The sequence below is a fragment of the Castor canadensis genome, chromosome 7, assembly GCF_047511655.1.
Source record: "Castor canadensis chromosome 7, mCasCan1.hap1v2, whole genome shotgun sequence".
NCBI lineage: Eukaryota > Metazoa > Chordata > Mammalia > Rodentia > Castoridae > Castor > Castor canadensis.
In genome coordinates this window covers 58,677,070-58,700,147 of record NC_133392.1, presented here as the reverse complement: position 1 = coordinate 58,700,147, position 23,078 = coordinate 58,677,070, and the positions used below count along the sequence as shown (strand labels likewise).

The window sequence follows — 23,078 nt, the reverse complement described above, 5'->3', positions numbered from 1 at the left end:
AGTTTCTCTGATGTCTCACGTTAGATTATTTTCTTCGATTTCAATTTCACTTATTTAGTTCTTTGGCTTTTAAAATAATGTGTAGGTAAGTTTTGTGCTGGGCATGTATGAGAGGGGATGTCATAGGGTCTTGGTTCTTGTGTAATTTTATATGGTACGAAATGTCCTTTAGCTAAGAGGCATTGCTACACAGAGTAACCATGGGCATTTCTATCCTTTCTCTTTGCTGCAATTTTGAAAATGTGTGCTATTGAAATTTAGTGTGTGCTTTTAATGTGAACTGGCATTTTATAAAATACCTGAAAAGTGTGTTGTCAGGGGAGGGATAAGGAGGTCATCTTGTGAAATTCTTACTTACAATGTTACTGTTCTGTTAAATCAGAAATTATATGATAACTTTTTGCTTCCTGTTTTAGAGAGAGGGATATTACACTTGACTAGCCATTTATGATCAAAGGGACATAGGCCGAAGTATATAAGTAGAATCTTCTGCTTTTCTTTGTTTCATTTCACATTGGTAGTGGCAATCTTGTTTGCATCTGTTTCTCTTTTTTTCTTTTCCATTTTTGCAGCTTTCATTTAGGTTGTATGTGTGAAGAAAAAAGTTTAATTTTGGTTACTATGGCTAGGGGAAGCATATGCTTTAAATTATTTTGTTCGATTCTGCTAAAAAGCCCATAAAACTTATCATTTTTGGGGGGAGGGGCTGCCTCCATTTGATTATTTTTTCAAAGAATATCAGTAAGATGGCTGTCCAAAGGTTTAACAAAAAGAACTTCAAATACTTCAAGAAGGTCTTCAAAGTTTGAATAATAACATATTTAAGATACTTTTATTGTTCTAAAATGCATCTTTTTTTGTTGAAACTCAGAAGTCTTGTAAACTAAGGAAATTTGAAGTTCAGAGTCTTGGGGTCCTGCCAGGATGCATTGGACAACTGCAGCCCTGACCCAGGAGTTGCTGTTTATGAACCACTGTGGAATAGATCTCAAGGGGCTCAGATCCTTTTTGGGGTTGTTGTGCTTTAGGGATTTTTGTTTAGAGTTCTTTAGGCATGTCACATTTCTCATTAGTGTACATGTAGGAAATGTGCTTTAGATTTTAAATAGAGAGATCCAATAAAATGAGGCACCGGAGGGAAGCTTTGTTTTAAACTCTTTTGTTATGGGAAGAGAGTGAAAGTTCTCTTGAATAATAATTAGGAGCTCTATGAATAAAAGGGATGTTTAATCTAAACGAAGACAGGTAGATTCTGTTCTCTTGCTGAAAAGAACAATAACATCCAATAACATTTATTGAGCCTTTGCTAAGTGCCAGAAATACGGGCTCAGTTGTAGTTTTCATATGGATTTTCTGATTTAACCTTTTTGTTGTTGCTGCTGTTTTGTTTTGATTTTGAATCAGGGTCTTGCTATGTAGCCCAGGCTGGACTTGAACTTTCTATCTTCTGTCCTCAGCCTCCTGAATGCTGGGATTACACCTAACATTACACCTAGCTTCTTATTTAATCTGTATGATCCCTTTGAGGAAGGAACTCTTACTCCTCTCTCTCTGTCTCTTTCTCTCTTTGGTGTACCAGTTTGAACTGAGGGCCTTGTTGTGCTAGCTAGGCAGGCACTCTACCACTTTAGCCATGTCCCCAGCCCTTTCTTGCTTTAATTATTTTTCGGATAAGGTCTTACATTTTTGCCTGGGCTGTCCTTAGAGAACAGTCCTCCTACCTATGCCTCCCACGTACCTGGGAATCCAGAAAGCACCATGCCCAGTTTGTTTGTTTAGATGAGGCCTTACTAACTTTTGCTTGGGCTAGCCTCAAACTGTGATCTTTTTGATCTCTGTGTCCCTAGTAGCTGGGATTACAGGTGTGAGGCACCATGCCTGGATTTTCTCATTTTACAGATGAAGAAATTAATGTTCATAGAGGATCTCATAGCTTGTCTAAAGTGTCCAGCAAGCAGGGAGCAGAGCCTAGACTTTCACATAGACAATCCAACTTCAAAGCCAAAGGTCTAGTCACTGAGGTCAATAGTGGTGTGATGAGGGAGAATTTAAGAACCCTTTAGCAGATAGTGTATGCATGAGTGTGTGGATGTACATATGTGCACATGGGTAGAATGTCTCATATGGGCTGCTGTATATTGTCTTGCTAAGTGGATAAGTAGAGATGAAATCTAGCTCTCCATCTGCTGGGAGAACTGTTTTTTTTCTGCTAACACCTGCAGAGCTGGGCCTACCCAGAGGGTGGCAGCTTTTCCAAATTTGTCTACATGGAAGGGCCATATTTTTCTAATTCACTTAAAGACAAATACTGATTCTATAATCCTCCTTTCTTTCTCTTTTTTTTTTGTGGGGCTGGGGATTAAACCCATACCACATATGCTAGGCAAGCACTCTGCCACTGAGCTATATTCCCAGCTCTTATCGTCCTGCTCTGAACACCACCGCCTGTTTTTCTATTCACTGGCAATCCTTTGACTCTAATCTGCATCTTTCTAGTTTTCTAATCTGCCTTCTCTAATTTGCCTCATTCCATCCACTTTTAAGATGACAACTCCAAAATTTATATTTTCATTCCACATTTATCTCTTGAACTCTTCTCTTGTATATCTGATTGCCTACTTAAGAGCTGCACTTTACTGTCTAATTGCAACTCAAATTTATCATGTCCCCATCTGGACGGTTCATCTTTCCATGACTCCTGTAGCTGCCCCTGCTTCAGCTAATATCTTTCCTGTTACCAAAATCGTAAAGGTATCACCAGTTCTCTCCATCCTTTGTCTAATCAGGAATTCCTATTGCTTCAACCATCAAAACATCTGATCTCTATGTCTATCTTTGCTGCTACCAACCAGGTCCAAGCCATTATTTTCTCTCATCTACGTTACTACTGGAGCTTCCATTGAGTATCACTACCTCTTGTTCCTCATGCTTCACTTTATTCACCAGCAGTGATCCTTCCAAGATATAAACCAGATTATGTTTCTGTGTTCACATGTCTGCAGTAATTCTCACAGGGTTCAGCATGAGCTGCAGCCCCATTACCATTCTGACCTTTTCTCTGTCTATGCTCGTTGTGGCTCGTTCTCCAAAGCCCTGCTCGCACTGGCTTTCTTGCTGTTCTGCAAACATGCCTATGCTCTCCTGCCTCTGGTTTCTCCTTGCTGCTGCATCTGTCTGCACTGATCTTTTCCCGGGTATCTCTAAGAATTGCCTTACCTTGTCTTCTCAAAGTGTTCTCAAATATCACCTCTCAATGAAGCTAATCTTGGTCTTATTTAAGACTGAAGCCTCCCAATTTCTCTATCACCTAAGCCCACTTATTGTGTTTTATTTTTCTTCTTTAAAATAGCACATGTCATCTTCTAATATACTAAATAATTTATTTTTTATTATGTTTATTATTTCTGGTATCTCTCCCCATGAGTAGCACAGAATAGATAGTCAATAAATATAAGTTAAATTAATCAATAGATAAATGAGTGATGCCCTATAGTCTAGGGGTACTTCTGTTTTCATATAATTTTGCTCTTATAGTTGACCAAAAGGCTAGGTAGAAGAGGTTACATAGTTTGCTGTTCTCTAAATAAACACATAAAAAGTATAGAATATAAGAAGAGCACCTGAAAAGAATGAAACTCAACTATTCCTTTATTACATATAATATCTGGCAATTGCATGATTTTATTGATTCTATGACAAACTTCAGATCCTTTTGCATACCAAGTGAGTAGACCATGTGTATATTTTTTCATGGCAGCCCAAATAAGTCAGCAGGGAGCAGTGAGGTAGGGATAGGGTTGGGGATGGAGGTGGACTTGGAAAGCAGGTGTGTGCAGAGACTATAGTGCAAGCCTTCCTTCCTTCTTTCCTTCCTTCCTTCCCTTTTTCCCTCCTTCTTTCCTTCTTTTGTTCTTTCCCTCCCTACAGTGGTGGGGATCAAACTCAGGGCCTCAAGCATGTTAGGCAAGTGATCTAACTGAGCTACATTCCTAACCCCATGGTAGAAGTTTTATATTATAGTTACCCTCTTTCCATTTTATTTCAGTCTAGCTAGGACAGAATTCTATAAAATCAGTTGTGATGATATTGTGCAGAAAATCCTGCCCCATTTCCTTTTCTTTACTGAAACTTGCTTATGATGGTTTAGATAACTTTTTCCAATTATCATTTTGTTCCAATTCTTCAAGGTATTCCTGACTACGTTATGCTAATCTTTCTGAGGGATGGTGATGGAGGATAGTGAGACTACAGTTTGCTTATGCACTCAAGATAAATTCTTAATGAAAATTACCATGATGAATCTTTTATAACATTATTTCAGTATTTTGCAGTCTTTCATTAGTTGCTTACCCTTTCTTCTAATATTAGGCATAGATTAGCATTTGTGATGATGGTAGACACTGACATCTACTAAAAATATTTCCTGTTTATATCTTGTTAAATAGGATTTTACTAAATGTGATCCATAATGGATTTCATGAAGCCTAAAGACACTTTTGGAGGAAGACTTGTAGACAGAAAGAGCTTTAAACTTATGGAAGAGAAACCTACCTCAGATAAAATCATCAAATACAATTGAATATGTACAAAACAAACACATTTTTATGATAATGATTAGAGCATAGAAAGAACTGAGTTAATAAAAATAATGTACAGTAATTATCAGGAGAAATAACACAAGAGAAGGTCAATAATAAATAATAAAATAGCACTTGGAAAAACAAATGCAATCTCAGATATATTATTAAATCATGGATTTTTTTGAATATTTAACATTTTTTATTTACTTATTTATTTTCTTATGAATGGAACTGACTTTTCACAAAGTAATTTTAATAAGAGGAGTAGAGAAATATACATATAGTGACTACATGTTTTTCTGTGGAAATCTTATGCTTAAGGAAAGAATAGTAGCAGAGAGCATTTGGATGGGGGAGTAAGGAAATATTTGCAGAAGCTTATTAGATCAAGACCTTTTCTGGTCCAGCTTAAAAGATACCTGTTTGTGTAACAGATGATACATTTTGAAAATTTAAGAAGTTTTCTCTCAGAAGTAGAACAGCAGATGACTTTTTACCCTACTTCTTTGAAAATTATATATTTTGGACTACTGAAGAAGCAATGAAAAAATCGCACCTGATAAATAGGGAGCAACTTGGTGATAGGAGTGTAAGAGAGCTTGGGCAGGCCATCCTTAGCATGTGTAGTGAACCGAGTAAAGGTAGAAATGGATGCCAGCATGGCGTCCAAATCAAGGTAACAGGCTGCCAAAGTAAGTTCTACCCTGAGAAATACACCTTCAAAATGACCAAGGGCAGATTTGAATTTAGAATTCATGGATTCCTTGGATTTTCTCAGTGGATTGAGTAGGTGGAGAGAGAGGAAGCTCATCTCTGCCCCCTTTTCCTCCCACTTCTGGCTCTCCCATGCACTTGAGGGGCCTCCAAGAGCTGCAAGCAGTCAGCCCAGATTGCACACCCAAGTTCCAACTGTACTCATTAGCCAACAGTTGTTTTCTGGTTACTTCTTAGGTGTTGGGTTGTGCATGTTCAGTCATTACTTTTAGAAGAAGAGGCTAGCATCCGCACTGGAAGCAATTTTGTACTGGTTGAGTAGGGGTGCTGGTAATTGGAGTGTGTCAGGAAGGGTAAGTGTGGGCTCTGGGTGGGTATATCACCTTGGTGTCATGGATTCTTCCAAAGCATGAGGATGGGGGAGGGGCAGTTCTTGTCCATATCTATGGAATGGTTTGGGAGAAAGTGACTATTTTATTGTAGAAGGAATAATCCTAAATAACACAATGTTAGACACAGTTACACATATATCCTAGACTTTAGCTGAGGCATATTTCAACAATGTTGGGTTAAATAGTATGATTTTAAGAGACTATAGATGACATAAGGAGAGCATGATTTGTTAAAAATGAAGAAAGAAGACACGTAGTTGACAGGGGGTAGGCTTTAATATGTTTTCTTTCACCAGAATCTGGGATTATGGCTGATGTATTTAAGTGCTACATAAATAATCATGTGTACAACAATAATCATTGCACCAACCCTGGTGTATCCATGTAAGGAGTAAGAAACTGAAAAGAATATGAATCAAAGATGAGAAGAGGGGCACGTTACTAAAAGCAAATAAAAGAGAAGGAGAGAAACTTGGGAAAATAATGTTGGGAAGCCTAAAACACTTCTCATTTGGTCAAGCTGACAGGACAGGCTGATGGTAAGGAAAAGGGGATTGCACAGCTATGGTTTGAGAAGTAATAGATATGCTGAATGAACCAGATGATAGCATATTATAGATGACAGATAATGCACATAGACTCTGATGTCAAAGATGGAAAAAAGATTGGTATGAGGGAATTGAAATAAGTGGAAAAGCAAGGATTTTATAATTTGTATCAAATATAAGACATTTGCATATTGGTCTTACATATGACATCTCTGGAACTCTATGAATACATGACCGGAGTAATTGCCTCTGGGAGGGAAATCAGGAACGTGAGAAAGACTTGCTTTCACTATCTACTTTGCTTAACCTTGTATTACCTAGTAATATTTTTTAATTTAGCCAAAAAGAATTGAAATTCTAGATGATGAAAATAAAGGAGATAGCCGGGTATCTTTAAGATATTTGAAGTATGTATATCCTGAAGTAGTATATCCTTAATTCTAAAATGATCTGCAGATGCAATTATAGAAACTGCTCTGGGAGTCACTGAGAGATGACAGATGTGCTAGGAAGCAGGGTGCTTTGGACTGAATGTATACATGCCTAACAAATTCATATGCTGAAATCCTAACCCTCAAGGTGATGGGATTAGGAGGCAGAGCCACTAGGAGATAATTAGGTGATAAGAGTGGAACCCTCATAACTGGCGTTCATGCCCTTAAGTGAAGAGACATGGCATGCTCTGCTCTCCACCATGTGAGGACAAGGAGAAGGCAACTGTCTGCAAACCAGAAGACAGGCCCTCCTCAGACAACAGATCTGCCCACACCTTGATCTTGGACTTTCTAGCTTCTAGAACTGTGAGAAATTAAATATTTGTTCCTTAAGCCACTCACTCCATGGTGTGTTTGTTATAGCAGCTCTAACTGCCTAACGCATAAGGAAAGACAAATATCCTTTATTTCCGAAAGAAATGAAAAAGTATTCTTTAAAATCAAACTAAACATCTAGGTACCAAACTAGGAAAATGGAGCTAAATTACTGTAAATGAATAGCAGTAATTATTAATAATCAACATGGATTCTCCAAGAACAAATCATGTCAAACTGGGTTCTTCAAAAAATTGAACTCTTAAATAGGAAGGTATGAGTAAAACATTTGGAAAAGCCACCCCATGATATATTTTCTTGGCAAAATGAAAAAAAAAAAGAGGATTATTTCACACAAAAGTGATTAGTAACTGGTTGAAAATCATATTTAAAATGTTTATTAGCTGAGATTTACAATGGTATTAAAATCAGTTTTCCTGCCAAGCCCACACTTGCTCAGGGACTTGCCTAGGAATAAATTAATGGATAAATGGGAAACTAGCAGGGAGTGTTGATGTGTTGAGTTCCCCAAAATCAAGTATTGACTTGCAAGAATAGAAGTCCATATTCTATAGGATGAAGTGCTGTTAGAGAGACAAAGCAAAATTCTGCATATAGGGGTGAATTAAAAATTATTTGTCCAGATAAAATAAAAGACTTGAAAAGTAAAAGACTTGATCAATATAGTCGAAAGTGAGTACAAAATTGGACTAATTAGGTAAGCACGATGACTGTATCATGGAACTTAATTTTTTTTTTTTTGAAACAATGTCTCGCTATGTAGCCCAGGTTGGCCTGGAACTTGCTATGTAGCCTTGGCTGGCCCTGAACTCACAATCCTCCTGTCTTGTCCTCCCTAGTGCTAGAATTATAGATGTACACCACTTGTACCTAGGAAATTTAATAATCTTAAAGTTAAGAATCAACCATCACTTTATAAATTAATTGTGTTACTAACATTTATTTTTAAAAAACATTAAATATTTGGTATTAGGGATTTTTCTGTTGGAACCATATTAGAAATAGGTTTCTGAGCCATCCTACAGAACATATTAACTTATGTAGAAGAGTTACTACTTTGCTAAAAGGAACCTGAGCTCTGGATTTTGGTCAGAAGGGGTAAGTGTTATTGTGGGGAGGACCAAGTGGAAAAGTCTTTTTTTTTTTTGGTGGTGGTATGGGGGTTTTGAATTCAGGGCCTTATGCTTGCTAGGCAGGTCTTCTACCACTTGAGTCATGTCAGTAGCCTGGGAAAAATTTTTTTATGTTTGTGAGGGAATAACAACCCCCAGGCAAATTTTGGAAGTGGGTGAAATTTTCCACTGGCCTGTCTGCACATCTATGTGATCTAACATCCCTCTCTTTGCTGCCAGGGCACGACTGAAATACAATGTGGTGTGTCTGTAATAGAGACATGCATGGGGCATTAGATGGAGAGCAATGAGTTAGTTCATAGTAATGTATGACAAATGTGTGCTCCTTATGACCTCTCACAATCAACTGCATTTAAAAATAAAATGCACGTTAAACTAAATGAATTTTAAATTGAATTAAATTTAACTTCAAGCTGGGGATAAAATGAAAATTCAGGTATTGTGGAACAGTCTGGGGAGAAGGGAAGGATCCATATGGGTGGATTTGCCTTCTCTTGAGGTCTGTCTATTGTATTCTACTGTTAAGAAATTTGTTCTCCTTGGGTTCTGAAAACTGGAATTTTATCTTAGTCTATCTCCAAGCATATACTTTCTGTACTTTATAAAACCATCTCTATTGAATAGAAGTTAAAAAGTGACAGATTTCAAGTCAACCTTAGAAAGAACTTTGCAAAAGTTATCACTACCATCTAATGTTACAGTAAGCCTCTCATACTTTCTATTCACCAAACCCAATACATTGTTGAAATGAAGGTTATTGTAAGGTGTTCTTGAATGTTTGGGAAGTACCCCCTAACTTTTAAGATTTTCTGGATTTTAAAATGCAAATGCCTTTTGTAACACCTACAACCTGTAAGATTTTTGCTTTGGACTCCTGTTGTGGTATTGCTATAAGAGGTTGATGACAATTTGTCAATCTTTGACCTTGTTTCAATTCATTTGCAAAGTTTGCCTCTCTTATTACCCTCATCTCCAATCAATCAGGATTACCAACAGGACAGATTTTTATAAGAAACAGCATTTATTCAAGAATAATAATTATGGGTAGTCAAGGTTCTCAAGGACTTTTTGGTTTACTATTTTATAATTTTCACTATGGAAAAATGAACTTTCAAACAAATTTCTCTACTTAATGTGAATTAAAGATATTAACAGTGCCTTAGAAGATACCTGAAAATACTGAAAAATATTCTAAAAAGGTAATTTTCACTCTTCTTAATTCCTTTTCTCCCTTGCTTCCAATTTCTGGTGCTCCACATAGCTTTGGAAGCCCATTTTGAATTCTGCAGTGAAGTGACATGCTTTTAAAAGCTGTGAATTTTCACTTAGATCTCATTTCAGTTCACATCAATGTCCTCTAGTTTTGTCCCTGAGATGAAAGAACAAAGCAAAGTCAGCAGTCTCGGTTTTTATGAAGGGCAGTACCTGTCATAAGCAGGTTAACAAGTAAACCCTTTGTGAGCACTCACTTGATAGAACCCTAAGGTTGTAAACTGAAAGACATATCTTATTGTGTAGTTTGGCTCTGGGCTATACATCGAGGTCACCAAGGGAATAGCTGTCAATTTGGATTTGTCTGAATTAGAGGGAATCAAAGTGGTAGGTGGAATGATTGAAAACAAAATCAAAACAAAATTGCAAAGCAAACCAAAACATTTCAGTCTTAGAACTGCATTTGAGAGAAGACATTTGGCCGTTATGTCTGGAGTCTTTCTTGAAGCCTATCTCCTGTATTTCAGCCGAAGAGCTGAGAAAAAGAAAAGCTGAGAAAAGACAGGAAATTAAACCAGTGAAAAGGAGGGAGAAGCAAAGTAGTAAAGGGCTACATTGTAAGGTTTTGTTATTTTATATATCTGTATGTAATATAATTTAATAAATATAATATAAATTCATGCTTTTACTTGAAAAGAAATTTAAATAATATTTTTTGCATTTAACACAATTTGAGTAATTATTTCTCAGGCAAAATGGCCTTTAAAAAATAAAGGAATAGTAGGTGCTTTTGTGATTTAAGATGGAGGTAAGCAGAGACTGAGAACAAGGACAGGCTTGATGCCTTGAAGGGAGCAAAGGAGCTCTAAAGAGGCCATTTGGATTATGTTCAATAAGAGAACTGTCTAAAAATGTGACACATTTCAGAAAACGTGTTCTATCTCTGCAGTCAACAACCCTCATGGTTTTTATACAAAACCATCAACATTTACTGTAGTTTTCAGTAGATGCATACATATATATTACCTGTTAAAAACATGGTAAGAGTAACCCTAGGACACTCAATACGAAAGTTGTCCTTTTTTTCCCCACTTCAAACTGTTTATTCTAACTTCCTATGTTGACTAGAAAATATTTTGATACCATACATGAAGTGATTAGCATACATTAGTGTTTTAATAGTATAGAAAACCTTAGACTATATAATTGTACTTAAATGTTTTTAGAAATTATTAAAGTTTGTCATAATTGGTTCCTTTGAGACTTCCAGTATAATTACCTTTGTTTTTAATATTAAACTTTGCTGAAGACACATGAAAGAATTAGAAGTACTATATTTGATTATAAGTACATTTGAAATTCACTATTTTGGTATGTACAAATGACATGTTAAGTCACTAGGGACAACCATTTGAAGATTTCTATTATTCTCAAGAAAACTTCACATACCCATGTTGTATGAAGAAAGTTGTGAGTAATCATCTGGCATCACATCTAAAAGGCACTAAGGCTTCTGGACTCTACCGTTATTTCCTCTACTCTTTTGTTTAAACCAAATGTATTTAAATCAGAGTACATCAAGATACGAACCAAGGAGGATGCATTTTTAGTTAAAGGATGGTTTTTTCTGCATGTGTATCAGGTTACGAAGGCCTTGGTGAAGCACTGTTCTTTTTTCTTACACACAGATTGTAGACAGAGATCATGAGTATCTTTGAATACACACAATGGCACATGTACAGATCCAGAGGAAGGACCCAGTAGAGTGGGAGAGGTTGGTGAGCAAAGAGGTGCTGATCTTATGAACTAGACCAGGGGAGGTGAAAAAGGCTGGTTGAGAATTGGGATATACTTTCAGGGGAGGGAGTTTGTAGGAAGTATGGGTGCTACTCTGAGATTCTGATATATCTCTTAAAGGTTGGACAGGTATAGGAAAGAGGACAATCCTGTCCCCTAGAATCACTGAGATTGGGAGGAGAATTGAATGGATTGATCCTGGATAAGACACACATCATGAAAATGTGTGCTCAGTCGGCTATCTGTCCACCCACCCACCTATTCATTTATAACCATTAGTCAAGTAAAAAGAAAATAATTACCTGCCCTTATAGCTAAAGTAATAAGCCAAAAAACTAAAGTAAACTCAATACTTTCTACTTCTTTTTTGGTTTTATTTCCAGGGGTTTTATAGGGTATATTAGGATATTTTCTAGGGGCACATTTCTGTTTTCCTAGCCTGAAAATATAGGAAAAACATGTTTTTTACTCTTTTGTGCACCTTCAGTAAATACTTGTTGGTTGATTATTGTCTGTGAATAGGTTAATACAGATTTGTGGGTCTAATGATGTGTTAATTTATGAAGGTCAATCTGAATATATTATGATATAACACCTATGATCATTTGATTATGCTTAAGAATATATGGATTCTTATGCAAAAACCTCACTGGATTGATTCTTTTTTTTTTTTTTTTTTTCATTTTTCTTTTATTATTCATATGTGCATACAAGGCTTGGTTCATTTCTCCCCCCTGCCCCCACCCCCTCCCTTAACACCCACTCCACCCCCTCCCGCTCCCCCCCTCAATACCCAGCAGAAACTATTTTCCCCTTATCTCTAATTTTGTTGTAGAGAGAGTATAAGCAATAATAGGAAGGAACAAGGGGTTTTGCTGGTTGAGATAAGGATAGCTATACAGGGCATTGACTCACATTGATTTCCTGTGTGTGGGTGTTACCTTCTAGGTGAATTCTTTTTGATCTAACCTTTTCTCTAGTTCCTGGTCCCCTTTTCCTATTGGCCTCAGTTGCTTTAAGGTATCTGCTTTAGTTTCTCTGCGTTAAGGGCAACAAATGCTAGCTAGTTTTTTAGGTGTCTTACCTATCCTCACCCCTCCCTTGTGTGCTCTCGCTTTTATCATGTGCTCATAGTCCAATCCCCTTGTTGTGTTTGCCCTTGATCTAATGTCCACATATGAGGGAGAACATACGATTTTTGGTCTTTTGAGCCAGGCTAACCTCACTCAGAATGATGTTCTCCAATTCCATCCATTTACCAGCGAATGATAACATTTCGTTCTTCTTCATGGCTGCATAAAATTCCATTGTGTATAGATACCACATTTTCTTAATCCATTCGTCAGTGCTGGGACATCTTGGCTGTTTCCATAACTTGGCTATTGTGAATAGTGCCGCAATAAACATGGATGTGCAGGTGCCTCTGGAGTAACAGTCTTTTGGGTATATCCCCAAGAGTGGTATTGCTGGATCAAATGGTAGATCGATGTCCATCTTTTTAAGTAGCCTCCAAATTTTTTTCCAGAGTGGTTGTACTAGTCTACATTCCCACCAACAGTGTAAAAGGGTTCCTTTTTCCCCACATCCTCGCCAACACCTGTTGTTGGTGGTGTTGCTGATGATGGCTATTCTAACAGGGGTGAGGTGGAATCTTAGTGTGGTTTTAATTTGCATTTCCTTTATTGCTAGAGATGGTGAGCATTTTTTCATGTGTTTTCTGGCCATTTGAATTTCTTCTTTTGAGAAAGTTCTGTTTAGTTCACATGCCCATTTCTTTATTGGTTCATTAGTTTTGGGAGAATTTAGTTTTTTAAGTTCCCTGTATATTCTGGTTATCAGTCCTTTGTCTGATGTATAATTGGCAAATATTTTCTCCCACTCTGTGGGTGTTCTCTTCAGTTTAGAGACCATTTCTTTTGATGAACAGAAGCTTTTTAGTTTTATGAGGTCCCATTTATCTATGCTATCTCTTAGTTGCTGTGCTGCTGGGGTTTCATTGAGAAAGTTTTTACCTATACCTACTAACTCCAGAGTATTTCCTACTCTTTCTTGTATCAACTTAAGAGTTTGGGGTCTGATATTAAGATCCTTGATCCATTTTGAGTTAATCTTGGTATAGGGTGATATACGTGGATCTAGTTTCAGTTTTTTGCAGACTGCTAACCAGTTTTCCCAGCAGTTTTTGTTGAAGAGGCTGCTATTTCTCCATCGTATATTTTTAGCTCCTTTGTCAAAGATAAGTTGCTCATAGTTGTGTGGCTTCATATCTGGATCCTCTATTCTGTTCCACTGGTCTTCATGTCTGTTTTTGTGCCAGTACCATGCTGTTTTTATTGTTATTGCTTTGTAATATAGTTTGAAGTCAGGTATTGTGATACCTCCTGCATTGTTCTTTTGACTGAGTATTGCCTTGGCTATTCGTGGCCTCTTGTGTTTCCATATAAATTTCACAGTAGATTTTTCAATCTCTTTAATGAATGTCATTGGAATTTTGATGGGAATTGCATTAAACATGTAGATTACTTTGGGGAGTATCGACATTTTTACTATGTTGATTCTACCAATCCATGAGCATGGGAGATCTCTCCACTTTCTATAGTCTTCCTCAATCTCTTTCTTCAGAAGTGTATAGTTTTCCTTGTAGAGGTCTTTCACATCTTTTGTTAGGTTTACACCTAGGTATTTGATTTTTTTTGAGGCTATTGTAAATGGAATTGTTTTCATACATTCTTTTTCCGTTTGCTCATTGTTAGTGTATAGAAATGCTAATGATTTTTCTATGTTGATTTTATATCCTGCTACTTTGCTATAGCTATTGATGATGTCTAGAAGCTTCTGAGTAGAGTTTTTTGGGTCTTTAAGGTATAGGATCATGTCGTCTGCAAATAGGGATATTTTGACAGTTTCTTTACCTATTTGTATTCCTTTTATTCCTTCTTCTTGCCTAATTGCTCTGGCTAGGAATTCCAGTACTATGTTGAATAGGAGTGGAGATAGTGGGCATCCTTGTCTGGTTCCTGATTTTAGAGGGAACGGTTTTAATTTTTCTCCGTTAAGTATAATGCTGGCTGTAGGTTTGTCATATATAGCTTTTATAATGTTGAGGAACTTTCCTTCTATTCCTAGTTTTCTTAGAGCTTTTATCATGAAATGATGTTGGATCTTATCAAAGGCTTTTTCTGCGTCTATTGAGATGATCAAGTGGTTTTTGTCTTTGCTTCTGTTAATGTGGTTTATTACGTTTATTGATTTTCGTATGTTGAACCACCCCTGCATCCCTGGGATGAAGCCTACCTGGTCGTGGTGGATAATCTTTTTGATGTGTTGCTGAATTCGGTTTGCCATTATTTTGTTGAGGATTTTTGCATCAATGTTCATTAAGGAGATTGGCCTATAGTTCTCCTTTTTGGAGGTGTCTTTGCCTGGTTTTGGGATAAGTGTAATAGTGGCTTCATAAAATGTGTTTGGCAGTTTTCCTTCCCTTTCTATTTCATGGAACAGTTTAAGGAGGGTTGGTATCAGTTCTTCTTTAAAGGTCTGATAGAATTCAGCAGAGAATCCATCAGGTCCTGGACTTTTCTTTTTGGGGACACTCTTGATTGCTGCTTCAATTTCATTTTGTGTTATAGGTCTATTCAGGTGATTAATTTCCTCTTGGTTCAGTTTTGGATGATCATATGTATCTAGAAATCTGTCCATTTCTTTTAGATTTTCAAATTTATTTGAATATAGGTTCTCAAAGTAGTCTCTGATGATTTCCTGGATTTCCATGGTGTTTGTTGTTATCTCCCCTTTTGCATTCCTGATTCTACTAATTTGGGTTTTTTCTCTCCTCATTTTAGTCAGGTTTGCCAGGGGTCTATCGATGTTGTTTATTTTTTCAAAGAACCAACTTTTTGTTTCATTAATTCTTTGTATGGTTTTTTTGGTTTCTATTTCGTTGATTTCAGCTCTTATTTTTATTATTTCTCTCCTTCTATTTGTTTTGGGATTTGCTTGTTCTTGTTTTTCTAGGAGTTTGAGATGTATCATTAGGTCATTGATTTGGGATCTTTCAATCTTTTTAATATATGCACTTATGGCTATAAACTTTCCTCTCAAGACTGCCTTAGCTGTGTCCCATAGGTTCCGGTAGGTTGTGTTTTCATTTTCATTGACTTCTAGGAACTTTTTAATTTCCTCTTTTATTGCATCGATGATCCATTCTTCATTAAGTAATGAGTTATTTAGTTTCCAGCTGTTTGCATGTTTTTTGTCTTTACTTTTGTTGTTGAGTTCTACTTTTACTGCATTGTGGTCAGATAGTATGCACGGTATTATTTCTATTTTCTTATATTTGCTGAGGCTTGCTTTGTGCCCTAGGATATGATCTATTTTGGAGAAGGTTCCATGGGCTGCTGAGAAGAATGTATATTGTGTAGAGGTTGGATGAAATGTTCTATAGACATCTACTAGGTCCACTTGATCTATTGCATATTTTAGATCTTGGATTTCTTTATGGAGTTTTTGTTTGGATGACCTATCTATTGATGATAATGGAGTGTTAAAGTCTCCCACAACCACTGTGTTGGCGTTTATATATGCTTCTAGGTCTTTTAGGGTATGTTTGATGAAATTGGGTGCGTTGACATTGGGTGCGTACAGATTGATGATTATTATTTCCTTTTGGTCTATTTCCCCTTTTATTAGTATGGAATGTCCTTCTTTGTCTCGTTTGATCAATGTAGGTTTGAAGTCTACTTTGTCAGAGATAAGTATTGCTACTCCTGCTTGTTTTCGGGGGCCATTAGCTTGGTAAATCTTCTTCCAGCCTTTCATCCTAAGCATATGCTTATTTCTGTCGGTGAGATGAGTCTCCTGTAAGCAACAAATTGTTGGATCTTCTTTTTTAATCCATTTTGTCAAACGGTGTCTTTTGATGGGTGAATTAAGTCCATTGACATTAAGTGTTAGTACTGATAGGTATGTGGTGATTCCTGCCATTTAGTTATCTTAGTTGTTTGAAGGTTTGATTGTGTGTACCTAACTTGATGTTACTCTCTACTGTCTTGCTTTTTCTTATCCTGTGGTTTGGTGCTGCCTGCCTTTTCATGGTTATGTTGGGTGTCACTTTCTGTGTGCAGGATCCCTTGCAGAATCTTTTGTAATGGTGGCTTTGTGGTCACATATTGTTTTAGTTTCTGCTTATCATGGAAGACTTTTATTGCTCCATCTATTTTGAATGATAGCTTTGCTGGGTAGAGTATCCTGGGGTTGAAGTTATTTTCATTCAGTGCCCGGAAGATCTCACCCCACGCTCTTCTTGCTTTTAATGTTTCTGTTGAGAAGTCTGCTGTGATTTTGATGGGTTTACCCTTGTATGTTACTTGTTTTTTCTCTCTTACAGCCTTCAATATTCTTTCCTTAGTTTCTGAACTTGTTGTTTTAATGATGATATGTCGTGGAGTAGTTGTATTTTGATCTGGTCTGTTTGGTGTCCTGGAGGCCTCTTGCATTTGTATGGGAATATCTTTCTCTAGATTTGGGAAATTTTCCATTATTATTTTGTTGAATATATTACGCATTCCCTTCGCTTGCACCTCTTCTCCTTCTTCGATGCCCATGATTCTCAAGTTTGGTCTTTTGATGGAGTCGGTGAGTTCTTGCATTTTCTTTTCACAGGTCTTGAGTTGTTTAATTAATAGTTCTTCAGTTTTTCCTTTAATTACCATTTCATCTTCAAGTTCTGAGATTCTGTCTTCTGTTTGTTCTATTCTGCTGGATTGGCTTTCCGTTTTGTTTTGCAGTTCTGTTTCGTTCTTTTTTCTGAGGTTTTCCATATCCTGGCTGTTTTCTTCTTTATTGTTGTCTATTTTTGTCCTGAGTTCATTTATCCATTTATTCATTGTGTTCTCTCTTTCACTTTGGTGTTTATACAGTGCTTCTATGGTTTCCTTTATTTCTTCTTTTGCTTTTTCAAATTCTCTATTTTTATTGTCTTGGAATTTCTTGAGTGTCTCCTGTACATTTTGGTTGACCCTATCCAGTATCATCTCTATAAACTTCTCATTGAGTACTTGTAGTATGTCTTCTTTTAAATTATTCTTGTAGGCTTCATTGGGTCCTTTGGCATAGTTTATCTTCATTTTGTTGGAGTCTGGCTCTGAGTTTCTGTTCTCTTCATTCCCCTCTGGTTCCTGTACTAATTTTTTGCTGTGGGGAAACTGGTTTCCTTGTTTTTTCTGTCTTCCTGTCATTGTCTTTGGTGTTGTTACTGTCCCTGTACTGTGTGCAATTAAGTATTTGCTAGCTTGTAATAATAACAATGATAATTTTTAGCATGGTAGGGTGAGCTGTGATGGAAAGCAAGAAGTTAAAGAAAAGGGGAAAACAAATACACAGACAAGAGGGAGAAAGCAGAACAAGGTATCAGACAAGAGAGTTTCAAAGGTATAAACAGGGAGTGTTAGTGTACTAATCGACAGTAAGCTGAACAGACAATAGAGAGACAGAGAGAGGATTGAAAATCAAAGATAAAAAAAATAAAAAATAAGTATATGAAAGTAATATCTATTTATAAAAATGAATTAAAATAAAATGGAAAATAGGAAATTAAAAAAAAAAAATCCAAAAAACTTCCAAGTTTATATGCAATGCAATTTCAGTCTTAATAATTTGGATGTCCGTCTTAATCTCCAGTCCTGGAGTTCGTGCCTCAGATGTTGTTCTGTAGTTGTCTCATCAAAGGGGATGCATAAAGTAGAACAAAACTACACTCACACACACACATAAGAAAAAATAAAAAAAAAGCCCCACCAAGTGTCCCCAGTTCAAATGCAATAGTTTCAGTAAGTTTTTCGGCTTGCAGGTGTAATTCGGTTGTTCTCTCATCAAAGGTAGGGAGAAAAAGAAAAAAAAGCGTCTGGAGGCAGTTCTGAGAGTGGTATCTGCAACTGTGGCTTGCCTGCCTGCTGCTCTCAGCCTGTAGCTGGCGGCGTTATTTATGCAGATCTCTGGGGTGAGCTTAGCACTCACCTGGTCCCACAGGCTTTGTTTGCTCAGAGTTCTCCTGTGCGGGGGAGGGGGGCCTCTGCTACAGGCTTTTCCCTTTCCAAGCACTGGGAAAGGCGACACTGCCCCGCGTTGTGAGGCCTGCGTGTTTATTTACAGTTCACGTGGGAAGTGGGTCTTCCCTCCTCTCACAAGCGTCCCTGCTCCTGGTTGCTGGCGCGCCCCGCTCCCGCCAGAGCCTCTCCGGCCCGCCCGGCTCGTTTCTTTACAGTCCCGGGAAGGATTCCCTTCCCCCAATCTTCAGCGCTCAGGGCGCCCCACCCTCTTTCCAGCGTGTCTTAACTGTTCTTATTGCTTAGTACTCAGTTTCTCTTTTTTTTTTCCCGGGTGGAGGTCAGTCTGTCCAGGGGGCTATGCTGCTCTGGCCCAGGCTTGTCTGTGGGGGAACCGCGGTACCGCGAAGCTCACCTGGTCCGCGTCTTCCCAAGCCGTATGGGCGCCGGCCACTGGCGGCCCCGGGGGCCTCCTCGGTTCTCCGTTTAACGTGAAGTGCAGATTCTCTGCACCGGCTGGAGATGTGGAGGAGTCAAAGTTATGCCTTTTCTCGGTGATTATGCTTGCAAAGTGTGTCTTCAGCGTCTCTCCAAGATTTCACTATAGGAGGCTCGCTTTCTGCTTCCTACCTCTAGCCGCCATCTTGGAATCTCTCTGGATTGATTCTTAAGGATAATGTTAATGTCTTAAAAATGGCTTATAATTATTATTTTTTCTTACTTTGTCTTGTTCAAATATCAATGCCTTCTTAGTGGCTTCTGTTTTTTTAAACAATAACTGTGCAGATTCATATTAGTTTCTTTTCTATACAAGAAAATAAATTGCTATACCATTTTTCTTCAATCAAAACCATCAAATAAACAACCTCCAAAACAGTAGAGACATACTCTTTGTCTTTCTAAGTCCTACCTGGCTTCTTAGCTAAGTCATCATTGCCAAGAATAGGCAAATTATGCATGGAAGTCAAGGGACTTGCATACTGTGGGATGGGTCTCACCGAGTTGGCAGTTCTTTTTCCTTAAGATTACTGATCAAATTTAAAGTCCTTTGATGTTTTTTTAATTTAGTTATGACTTTACTGGTATAGATTAACTTGTTAGAGCACCTAAGCCCAGACAGCATGACCTCAGAGAACAATTGGGGAATATTTTGTTTCTCTGATGGTGGATTGGGCACCCTGATCCTCTGAGGACTGTGACTGACATCAGGAAGAATCTCAGCTATTCTATGATTTTCACAAGTGCTCTTTAGAGAGCTTCCCCTTTACTGATAAGCATTGTCTTCGTGTGTTTGTGCACAGGCAACATGTCGGCTGAAACCCCAGTCACACTGAGTATCGACCCTCAGGATCTCCAGGTCCAGACATTCACTGTGGAGAAGCTTCTGGAGCCTCTCATAATCCAGGTATTGATACCATGGGGGCTATGATGTGGAGCAACTGTTTTTTAGAAGAATTACAAAGTGTGAAAAAAAAATCATAAGCCAAGGAAAGATTTAAGTTTTAGACATGAGTATGTCATCAAAAATTGTCCTATATTTAAGCTGGTATTAAAATGTAAAAAAATGAAGCCCAGAAAATACTGTTTGGAAAAGGAGGAGAAGGGAAAGGAGTCCTGGGAACATAATAGGGGGGTGAACTTTTCCAAAGTGCACTGTGTGCACCCATGGCAATATCACAATGAAATCCTCTGTTATCCTATGCTAAAAAACAAGACAAAACGACCTCCCCCACAACAAAAATACCACATGATAAGCTGGGCATGTTGGTTCAAACTTGTAATCGAAGTTACACACACAAAAAAGGAAAAAATATGTATTTGGTAGTGATAAAATTCTGAATGCTTTCTTCCAGCTCTTCTTTAACATTAATAGCAGGATTAATATGTATATGTAGTTTTTTTGGATACAGGGTCTTGCTATGTAGGCCAGGCTGGCCTTGAGCTCGTGATCCTCCTGCCTCAGCCTCCCAAGTGCTGGAGTTGCAGGCATGTGTTACCACACCAGTTGTATATATAATTTCCACAATAACTTTATATCAATTACCTTGTTTGATAGTTATGAAAACTGAGTGAGGCAGGCAGCATGGTGAAAAACCATCTTTGTGTTTTTTGGTTTTCCTTTTTGGGGCAGTGCCTTGTATATAGACCAGGCTGGCCTCAAATTCTCCATCCTCCTGCCATAGCCTCCCAAGTTCTGAGATTAAAGGTGTTTTCCACCATGCTTGGATAAAAATGATCTTTATTATTTAGAGAATTTCAGTGGCTTGCCCCAAGAGACATGATGGCTCAGTCGTCAAATAGGATACTATCTTTAAAATATCAAAATATATGGGAAACGCATCTACTTAAAGGAATTCTGTGATAAAGCCTGTCATAAAGTAAATAATCCTGTGATAATATGTATAATAATTACTTACTTATTTCTTATGTAAGTCCAAATTTAATGTATTAGATTTTCTTAAAGAGGAGCTTGAGGAAACACACATTAGTGTACATTTAAGATTTTTGATCTGTAACTCAAAATTCATTAGGGAACTCTTCTTTAGGCTTACCTTAAGTTATGCCTCCTAGGACCATTTTCTAGGGCCTCAAAATGCTCAAGGTTTACTTGGGTGAGAAATTGCACTGACCTTATCTCTGGTCATTTAAAAGTGTGTACTTAATCTTCTGTGTGAGATGGGTAACAGAAAGGGGAGGAACACGGAGAACAGACTTTGTGCACGTTTCTACTTAACACGTGTTGAGATCCCTCCTGGGAAGACAGTTCTAAACCTGTGCCTCCCTGAGGACACTTAATTATTAACGGCAGCAGTCTTTACAGTACTGGGGATTGAACCCAGGGCCTCATGCATGCTAGAGGAGGGCTCTATCACGTCAGCCATACCCCCATGGCTTTTGTTTGTATTTTTGTTTTTGAAATAAAGTCTGGCTAACTTTGCTTGTGTTGTCCTTGATCTTGTGACCATCCTGCCTCTGGCTACTGAGTAGCTGGGATTAGATGCATGTGTCATCATGCCCAGCTCAATGTTGGCAGTCATAAAAGTGAAAGTGATCCTATATGACTGTGGAGATGTCATTACAGTCCCTGTGTTAGTCATGCACTGAATGGTTTCATTTTAGAAAGAAAAAACCCCAACAAACCTTTATTTATTGCTTTTCTGACAAAGTTCACTGAAAAAATTGGAAAAGCCAAACAACTTCCTCCCAGCATCCCCAAATCCCAAACCAACCAAACAACCAAACAACCATAAGCTCGATCCTCCCACTTCCTACCCCCAAGGACAGGAGGAGAGAGAATTAAACAACACTCAGTTTTACCAACAGAAATAAACATTAATGTTTTGAGGCTGTTCCTTCTAATAGAGTAAAATTATGAGTATTTAAAAAAAATCTTTTTAGTACTTTTTAATAGAAAGAATATATATTCAGTGGGTGCACTGGTGTATGTCTGTAATTCTAGCTACTTGGGAGGCTGAGGAAGCAGAATCATGAGTTTGAGGCCTTTCTGGCAACAAGACCCTTGTACATGATGCACAGATGACACGCGCAGGAATTTTAGGAGCTCAGGGTTCTTGAGCCCGCTCTGAGGATGAAAGTACAGGCGGGCTCCAACAGCAGAGGTCGGAAAGATTTTATTTGTAGAGAAGAGAAGAGAAAGACTGCATGTTGGAGAATGCAGGGGGACCTGGAAACCAGTGATCCCATGGGTCAGGGTGGGGAGTGGGGTTTTATAGCCTTTTTGCATTGCCTGATGGCAGAGATGCCTTTCAGATGCAAATGGGCATTCCCTAAGGAGGAGAGGTGTCTCCTTGACCACTTATCACCTTTTGGGACCTCCTGCAGTCTGTCCTTCAGTCCTTCATACATGCTAGACAAGAGCTCTACCACTGAACTGCATCCCAGCCCAGTTTCTCCATTTGTTGTAAGAACAATTTAACGAAATTATCATATACCCTCACCATAGTTGTTTAGTGTAGTTTCACATTTTGGATGCTTAAGTTTCTGCTTTTGTTTTGTTTTTACTGTGCTATGCTGAACATTTTTGTATATAAAATTTTGCTATCAATTGTTTTGTTTCCCTAGCATTCGTTAATAAATACAACAGTAATTGGGCAAGACTTGAGATTTTACATGCTTTTTCATACATAACACCAAATTTTTTTTTGAAAAGTTTTAAATGAGTTTTCACAACTCATTTAAGATTTTGTTCCTTTGCAATTATAGGGAGAGGGGGTAGAGAAATGACCTTTATTTTGGAGCTGGACAGTAAAGACAAGTACATTAATGTCACTGCATAATTCTTATTTATTCCATAACACTGAAACATTCAATTCGGTTACTTAAAACTTGCTAATCACAAAGATGCTGCTGTGTTGTTTACGAGTGGAGAAAGTGTCATGCGGAAACTACTTTTTATATCCTAATGGAAACTAATACATGTTTCATTTTAGTCAAGTACATCACTATAGCAGTCATCAGAAATTCACATTAAAGGATATGTTGCTCACTGGGTGTGTATATGTTTTCTGGCAGGTCCTAAAACTATTATAACCATCTCTCTAAATGTTTATTGATTCCACCTGGAAAGTTAAAAGGCTGAAAATGACCTGAAATAATTTTATTTGGTTGGAAAGAATATAACTTTACAAAATTATGATTATGCTAATTTTAGGAGCTTTTCATGTGGCACCTGGATCTATACTTTTCATGATCAGCAAGTAGATGAGTTAGGATGACATGGCAAATAGTTCTCAGTCACATGTTAATGTAATGCTAATTTATCATCCTTGATTGTTGTCAGTGTTTTTGAAATGTTTATTGATTCCTTA

The 23,078-nt window shown here is 37.7% G+C and overlaps 1 protein-coding gene across 3 annotated transcripts in view; it reads left to right on the top strand.

Moving 5' to 3' along the window:
* Ctnna3 (catenin alpha 3) overlaps positions 1 to 23,078 on the top strand; it is a 1,740,232-nt gene that overhangs the window by 37,567 nt on the left and 1,679,587 nt on the right. For all 3 annotated transcript variants that reach the window (XM_074078977.1, XM_074078976.1, XM_074078978.1), the window contains one exon: positions 19,551 to 19,654. In XM_074078977.1, coding sequence (XP_073935078.1) covers positions 19,556 to 19,654 — 99 coding nt within the window. In that variant the 5' untranslated portion in view covers positions 19,551 to 19,555. Of the gene's footprint in view, positions 1 to 19,550; positions 19,655 to 23,078 lie in introns of those variants that run through there.